Raw genomic sequence first — 8746 nt, forward strand, 5'->3', positions numbered from 1 at the left:
AATAATTTGGAAACATGCAGGTATCTGGCATCTTGCGGAAACACACTGGACAACTGACTGAGTTTTAAACCTCATTGTCATTGTATGTGTTAGCCATTTTGTCATCAACCAATAAGTTGAATAGTTACTTAAAACTTATCATCATCATTGCCTCCGTTAATACCATTAAACATAAAGACACTGAAATTGAAAGGTGAAAAGATTTGCAAAGAGCATTTGGCCTCATGTTCTGAACCTTGATGAGGACCTGAAACAGAATCACCTGTTTTGTGCAGCATTGTCGGTTCTTGTCCCAATATTTTTTCAGTCTAAATAAATTATATTCACTGATTCTCTTTTAAGTACTTATTTCATCCTACATATGACTTCTGAAATTAATTTTTAAATTATGATTTCCTCTTTAGCCCTTGGGTAATATAGAAAGAGATGACTGGCAGCTGACAAGGGTTCTTTCCAAATATGTGTTGGAGGCATAAAATGTAATAATAAGAACACTATTCTGTGCACCTGCAGCTGACTCTACTCCCCAACCCCCAAAGTGGGTCATGGGTTTCTCACGGCAGCTGGGCTGGATTTTCATTTGCTTATATGAACTCGCTTGTCCTTTGTCCCATGGGATTAATCACGCATAGAAGCAAATGGGGCTCTTGAGCTGCAGTGTGAAAGCTAAATGGATAATGTAAGGATCCACTGATGGTCTTGTCTTCCTCAGTGGAAGCTCATTGGAGTTCAGTAGACACAGCTGAAGCACAAAGTACAGCGAGCCAAAAACGGGATCCAACTCAGCTGAAAACGTAGAGGTTAATGCTAAATGCAGTCCTCAAATTAGATTAGGTTTTAGGAATTTACCCTATGGGCAGCAAAGCTTTATAAAGCTCAAGTGTGTGGGCTTTACTTTTTGTGACTATTTCTTATTTTGGTTCTCTAACAAAGCATTTGGGGAGAAAACTTAGATCAGTTGTTTGTCTTTGTCTCTAGACACATTCCCCATGACTAGTACCATTATGAAAGAGAGGTGTTTGTATTTGCTTTAAACATTTTTTCATTTACTATAACACGTATTTATATTCTTAAGGAGTATCAAAAATCACAAGATGAATTCATTTTTAACTGTGTAAAATATATATATATATGTCTTAAAACTTACAAAGTTGGTCTGACGCCAAAATTTGTGTGTTCTTTTTTGAAAAGGCGGCTGCTGCAGATGGGCATTTATAACGGCCAGCTTTTTAACAATCTGGGGCTGTGTTGCTTCTATGCCCAGCAGTATGATATGACTCTGACCTCATTTGAACGTGCCCTTTCTTTGGCTGAAAATGAAGAAGAGGCAGCTGATGTCTGGTACAACTTGGGACATGTAGCTGTGGTATGTTGTCTTACTGATATAATTTCTGTTATAGAAAGTTGGTTTGAGCCAGACACAGTGGCTCATGCCTATAATTCCAGCATTTTGGGAGGCTGAAGCAGGAGGATTGCTTGAGCCCAGGAGTTTGAGACCACCCTGGGCAACATAGTGGGACTCTGTCTCTACAAAAAATTTAAAAATTAGCTGGGTGTGGTAGTGCACATCTGTAGTCCCAGCTACTCTGAGGGCTGAGGCAGGAAGATCACTTGGGCCTAGAAGGTCAAGGCTGCAGTGAGCTGTGATCGTAGCACTGCACTCCAGCCTGGGTGACAAAGTGTGAGACCCTGTCTCAAAACAAACAAAAAAGTTAGTTTGAAGAAATTTTCAGGAATTATCCTAAATCCAGGTTTGGCAGTAGTCTTACAGGGCAATTTAGAAGTTTCTGGGAGTCATCGTGGCTCATTTTATATTCTTAGGTTAAATCCACTTACGTAGAGTTCACACTGACTTCTATAATTATATGGTACTTGATGCTTTTTGTCTGGTAGCAGAAGAGATACCTATGAGGAAAGAAGGGAGGAGGAAGTAAATGGACCCATGGGTGTGAACATAGGCTTTCTTTTGTAGGGAATAGGAGATACAAATTTGGCCCATCAGTGCTTCAGGCTGGCTCTGGTCAACAACAACAACCACGCCGAGGCCTACAACAACCTGGCTGTGCTGGAGATGCGGAAGGGCCACGTTGAACAGGTCAGTGAACTGGCAGCGGCATGCTGGGCAGTCTGCTTTCTTCAGGGAAAAGCTGTCATGTGTGGTAGCATTACAGCGTATGTTATTTTAAAATGAGCTCTAGAATCTGACAGGCGTGGATTTGAATCCCAGCTCTGTTGTGTATTAGCTGTGTGACCTTGGGACAAGTTACTTAACCATTCTGAGTCCAAAATAGAATGTTTGATTTTATTAGGACAAATCTGAGCCTCCCCAGTCTACCCTGTCTTAGTGAAGTGTTCTACCAGTCACCATCCCCTGTCTACTACATAACTGCTTAAGTCAAAATCCTTGGAGCCACCCCTGAAACCTCTCTTTTTTTATTGCTTCCCCCTGCCACACCTGCGCCGACATCATATTCAGCAAGCCCTGTCATTCTGACCTCAGAGTCCCATCACATTCTGAGCCTGGCCACCTTTCTCCATTCCCACGACCCTTCTTCAGACTGCTCTCATCTCTTGCATGGACTGCTATGAGAGCCTCCTAGCTGGTCTTTTTGTTTCCACTTACATCAGCAAGTAAGTGCACTCTGTGATACACTCTTCTCAGAACAACCTGAGAGATTTTTTTTAAAACCAAGACTGTTTAATACTACTTTGTTTAAAATCCTCTAGTGCCTTCTCCTTCAACTTGGAATAAAATCTGGACTTGAAACCGTGACTATGGCCTTTGAGGCCCCACGTGACCTGGCCTCTGGCTCCTGCTCAGACCACATCTTTTGCCACTCCTTCTTTCCCACTGACTTGCAGACACATCGCTGCCTTGCTGCTCTGCAGGCAGACAGTGCTCTGTCTTCCTTTAGGGCCTTTGGAGTGTTCTTCCTTCAGATCTTGCAATGACAAATTTCTTTCTTGTCATTCAGGTCTTAGATTAAATGCCACCTCCTTAGAAAGGTCATCTCCCCCCTCAGTCTAAAAGAGCCCTTGGGTGTTATCACATCTCTTACTTTTTTTCTTCACAGTATTTACCACTTTATCAGATATTTTCATATTTATGTGTAGGATGTAGAATGTCAGCTGTATGAAAAGAGTGACCATATCTGTCATGTAACTGTTATATTCCCAGCATCAGAAACAGTACCTGCCGTATGATAGATGCTCAGTCAATATTTGTGGAACGAATGGATGATACATAAAATAGAGTGTAACAGTAGTGATTTGAAGGGATTGTTTGTGAGTGTTAGATAATGCACTTGGCATAGTAGAAGCATAGTATGGAGCACATGGTAGATGCTTAATAAATTGTGTTATTATAATGATATATGTAAAAGAAAAAGTTTAAAATACTAAATATGTTCATACAATGTTAGCAGCCATCAAGGGCAAATATTATTACATTCCCCACTTTGGAGATAAAGAAACAGAGGCTTGAGAAGGGTGAGTAACTTTACCCGAGGTCACAGACATGGCGAACAGCATGCCAGTACATTAGCCTGGTCTTCTAAGCACAGTGATAAACTTTTAACAACAACAAGGAAAGAAAGGTCATTGGATGTTACCTTTATTGCATAAATTCTCCCAAAGTAAGGAAGATAGATTTGTAGTTTACAGACTGTTCTAAAATGGACACTTGTTTTGTCAGGAACTTTGCCTGTATTCATATGATGAAACAAGTGATTTTTGTGATTTTTCTCTGTTCCCATATTGGTGATTTTCTTTTCCTCTTACTTACTGTAGTTTCTCTAGCATGCAATTGACTTGAAATGTTTTGGTGAAAGATTTCATAATATGAACTTCATTTTATTAAAAATTATATCTTTCATTCTATATTAGCTTGATATCATTTTGTTTTCCATTAAAAAAGGTATACAAATTTGTCTTCAGGGTCATGGATAGAAGTTTTAGATGTAGCTACAAGTTGAGGGGTTGTTAGCAGTTTGTAATGTTGAATCTGTGGTCTTAATGAATGTATAAGCATCTCATGCTGCTCAGTGGTCTCTGCATTGTATGATCCTATGATCGCAAAAAAAATGTGAATGTTATATTTTGAGTGTCTTAGAGAACAGAAAGCTTGTCATATTCAATTGCTGTGTCACTAACAAAACCGATCAGCACTATATTAAATACTTGCTCACTGTCATCCAGCACAGAATTTTGGGCTTTGAAATTTACAATGGTTTTTTTGGTTGTTATTACATTAAAGAACAGGTAATTAGAGCCTGCTTAGTCAATCAACAGCAGTAAAAACTAGATAAAGAAGAATGTTGTAGTATTGAGAAGATTGTATTTCAGATTGTATGTCATATTGAAATATAACCTTTATGAGAACATTGGTTCCCAAATAACTTTAAATGTACTCTGAATTTTCAGTTCTCTTATTTTCTGTGTCTTAGGAAGCATTTATTACTAACATAATTTTGGCAAGGTATCGGTAGTTAATTGTATTTCATTAAGTCATTGTATTTCATGAGGAATGTTGTCTGTATTTATCACAGGCTGGTGTTATTAAAGTCCTGTCATAGGTAAAGAATTCTTTTACCAAAAAAAAAAATCACAAATATAGTGCTGATATATGTTCATATGCCTTTGGTTTTTCTTTTCTTTATTTTTATACACAGGCAAGGGCACTATTACAAACTGCATCATCATTAGCACCCCATATGTATGAACCGCATTTTAATTTTGCAACAATCTCTGATAAGGTATTCTCTTTCTTTATTAATTTGTCATCTGATCTGTTCTTTTTTTTTCTTTGTTTTAAAAAAAGTACAAATAAATGAGGAAATTCTAACCTCATCTTCCTGAAAGAAATGACTTTTTAAAACTCTTAATTACTGTATTTATTTATACATCTTTACTTCAAGGGACAGCTTTTAAAACTTTTAATTTATTGCTGAATATTAACTAAACTCCATTGTAGATTATAGAATTATTTTATGTTTTGAAATATGGCATTTAGTCATTGAAGAAATACTCACTTAATAACTCCTGGTTTGGGAAGTATTTAGTTATTGGCTTTTACAGCAACAAAATCCTGTGCATTATTTGTAGATCATATTGCCACCAAGTTTCTGGTACAATTGCTGTAAAATTAGTGATATTCTAATGTGAAAACTATCTTAGCTATGAAGAATATGGGGGAAATAAAACTTAATACTGTGTTGCAAGTCAGTTAGTATCCGAAAGCTAAAAGGAACCACGTGCCATTTTTAACAATAAAAAAACAAGCAAAAGACATCTAATAACTAGCTTGTACTTGGAAGGTGAGTCGTTTTGAGAATAAGGAAATGGCTAAAAATATTTGTGATATAAATTAGGGTCTTGATAGACCATAAGATATTTATAAAGATGTTATTCTTCATAGCATAAATATGAAGTCATCTACACTGTCATTTCTGTATTGAAAATAAAATAAACTGTCATTCATGAGTTGTAATTATTGAGCACCTGTAAGTACCAGCCACTGTTCTAGGTGCTTTAAATACTTTCTCTAATTCTCCCAACTACCCCGCCTTCCTCACTCATTTTTTTCATGACTGATGTTCTATTTATTGAGGCTTTGCTATATACCAGGCCTTGTTTTTGGCACAGAGGATGTAATGATGAGTAAAAGACAAAAACCTGTACCTCAAGCAGCTTAATTTCTAATGGAACCCAAGGCTTAAAGAGGTTAAAAGACTTCTGTGTCCCTTGGCAGTGGCAGATTTCAGATTCACACCCAGATCGCAATGATGTCCATGTGTTTCCCACTGTACTGTGCTACTGCTTAGTTAGTTAAACCCCCAAGAGGGCTGGCTTACCTTCGGGAATAGCATCACATTTTAATAATATATAACTCAAATGAGATATCTTCTTTAAGCAAAAGGCCACACTTCCATAACAGAAAGCAGTATATTAAAAAGAAATGCTATGATTTAAACAAGGAAACTTAATTTCTGTTTTAATACGTATGTATTGTTACCAGAAATCTACCAGAATTTATCTAGATTTTTTGAGTGTATACATGAAAAAGCCTCTTCCTTTTTAGAACGTATCCATGAATCAAGATATACTCAGACTATAATTAATAATTTATTATATATCCCAAAATAGCTAGAAGATTTGAAATATTCCCAACACAAAGAAATTATAAATGTTTGAGGTGATGGATACCCCAGTTACCCTGATTTGATCATTATACCTTGTACGCTTGTATCAAAATATTGCATGTACCTCATAAATATGTTATTATGTATCAATAAAAAGGATACATTCAGACAGTGTATGTGTTTTTCTTTGGGAATTAATATAAAGTTCATTGAAAATCAGAGACATCCTTTATAAACTTTTAAAACCAGATATTTTCCCAACATTATTGTGCCAGCACCACTTAAAACCTCTCAAAACATGTTATTATGCCTTAAATACAGCAGTTTTTGCTTAAATTTTCTTTCTAAAAGGTAACAACTCTAATCAAAATATATTTTTGTTTGTGGTACCTTACAGATAGTTTTCTCTAAGTTTTCTGAGCTATCTAGAGCTGGCTGTTTCAGCATGTAAATATCATTTTACGTTTATAATACTATCATCAGTGACAGGAAAAGAAAACATAGGTTTCTAAATTCATTACCAGACAGCTGGAAATTATTTATATAATTGGTTATTTTATCTTTCTCACATATTTTTCAAGATTGAATTATAATCTAAAATTCCAAAATCAAAGTAGCATAATTAAGCAATTTGCCTTTAAGAACCCTTTGAGTTATGATGTTAGTTGTGGGTTTGCTAAAAAAAAAAAAGAAAAGAACCCTTTGAATTTCTACAGCATGCAGATACTATGTCTTATTTTCTTTTTTACTTCCTTACTCATTTTTTTCTGATCTCATTCTACGGTCTTATTCTTGTATTTTTTGCAGATTGGAGATCTGCAGAGAAGCTATGTTGCTGCGCAGAAGTCTGAAGCAGCATTTCCAGACCATGTGGACACACAACATTTAATTAAACAATTAAGGCAGCATTTTGCTATGCTCTGATTGTTCCTTAGACCACATATGTTCTTATGAAGCAGCATTATGCAAGGGGAAAAAAGTACTATGTCTGTGTATGTATGTATATAGTGTAATACGTATATTTTAACAAACCTGTCCTTGATATTAGTTAAGGTGACACATAAGGGTGACAGAAAATGTGTAATGCAAATTTCATAGTAATAGTAACTTTATAAAATAATATTATAAAATACAGGATTTAAACCTTTCTATAGATCTTGAAACTTTCTCTCACATTATATAGTAGATGTTTGTTTATAATGTTTACAAAACATTTTGGTGAATTTCCTCAATGTTTTATAAATGTACATTTTTTAAGTCCTTAAGCTGACTCTTAGCCATCATGTAGCTTAAGGAGTCTGAAATCTGCCATTAAAACTGCACCTTTAAGCCAGGTGTGGTAGCATGTGCCTATAGTCCCAGCTACTTGGGAGGTGGAGGTGGGAGGATTATAAATAGAGACTTTCCTTAAGACTTTAAAAATGTATTTTAAACTATTTTTTATTAAATACTTTGTGATTTCCTATTAAGCTTTAAAATAAATCATTGTGTAAAACACCATCATTTCATTATTTTTTAATGAGTTTTTATTTTAGTCATCTCAGGTGAAACAGGTTTTACAGAAGTCCAGTAATCTTAGAAATCATCATTATTTTAATTTTATTTCAAATGATATACCACCAATTCTGTTTTTTCCTAAAAAGTGATTTATGGGATGTCACATTATTAATAATAAGAATATTCAGATTAGAAATAGAGTCACAGGCCAGGAGTCCCACTTCTGGTCAGCCACAGCACGGAAGTCAGCAATATTCCAGTACCATGCATGGCATAGCAGCCTTAGAAAGGCTCTTGAACTTTTCTCTGCCTTATTTAGTGGAACTCTTATTAAAGTGTTCGCACAAGGAAATGTGTTAATGGGACAGGACCACTCAAACTCATACTTTGGACTTTGGGACCTCCATGTTATTTTTCATTTTTTTTAACTTCATGAAAACTATTTGATAGATACTTCTATTCTGTTCAGATTTGTATAAATTGTATACTCAGCTGAGAGAACAAAAAAATTGAATTCAAGGAATGATAGCTTGCTCAAGGCTAGCATTCACTACAGACAAGAAAGCAAGGCCCCGCGTCACATCCATAGCTGCAGCCCAAGGTCTTGTTCCTGCACCTTAGACTTGAACCTTTCTTGGTTCTCTGTGATGTGTTAGTGTTTATTTAGCCCTTGAGAATTTCCTCAGGTACTATCACATTTCCTAATATCGTAGTCAATATTTAGATTCAAATGGTATAATGTGAATCATTTTCTTAGTTTAAAATAAGAGCTAATAAGAATGGCTGAACATTTACTGAGGATGTTAAATATGCCCACTGTTCTGAGCTCTTTATGGGAATGAATTAATTTCATTCCCACCGTAGTCCTATGCAGGCTGTTATTCCATTTTACTTATGAGAATACTGAGGCATAGTAAAAAGCTTATTGAACTAGTAGTAAGTGCCAAAGATTCAGGTTTAGGCAGCGTGGCCTCTTGAGTGTGTGCTCTTAATCACTAGGTCAAATCACCTCTCACTGTTTCTGCTGTAAATAAATCTACTACCATTTAAAATGAACATTGTGTGCATCAGGAAAATTGAATAATAAGGGAATATTAACACAGCAAAAA

The 8746-nt window shown here is 35.8% G+C and overlaps 1 protein-coding gene across 3 annotated transcripts in view; it reads left to right on the forward strand.

Annotated features, from left to right (window-relative positions):
* TTC8 (tetratricopeptide repeat domain 8) overlaps positions 1–7643 on the forward strand; it is a 55470-nt gene extending 47827 nt beyond the window's left edge. For all 3 annotated transcript variants that reach the window (XM_019010180.4, XM_055361822.2, XM_004055556.5), the window contains 4 exons: positions 1192–1366; positions 1973–2095; positions 4671–4754; positions 6948–7643. In XM_019010180.4, the coding sequence (XP_018865725.1) occupies positions 1192–1366; positions 1973–2095; positions 4671–4754; positions 6948–7064 (499 nt within the window). In that variant the 3' untranslated portion in view covers positions 7065–7643. The remainder of the gene's footprint in view (positions 1–1191; positions 1367–1972; positions 2096–4670; positions 4755–6947) is intronic.
* Positions 7644–8746: the final 1103 nt, after the last annotated feature.

This window comes from Gorilla gorilla, chromosome 15 (assembly GCF_029281585.2).
Source record: "Gorilla gorilla gorilla isolate KB3781 chromosome 15, NHGRI_mGorGor1-v2.1_pri, whole genome shotgun sequence".
Taxonomy (NCBI): Eukaryota; Metazoa; Chordata; class Mammalia; order Primates; family Hominidae; genus Gorilla; species Gorilla gorilla.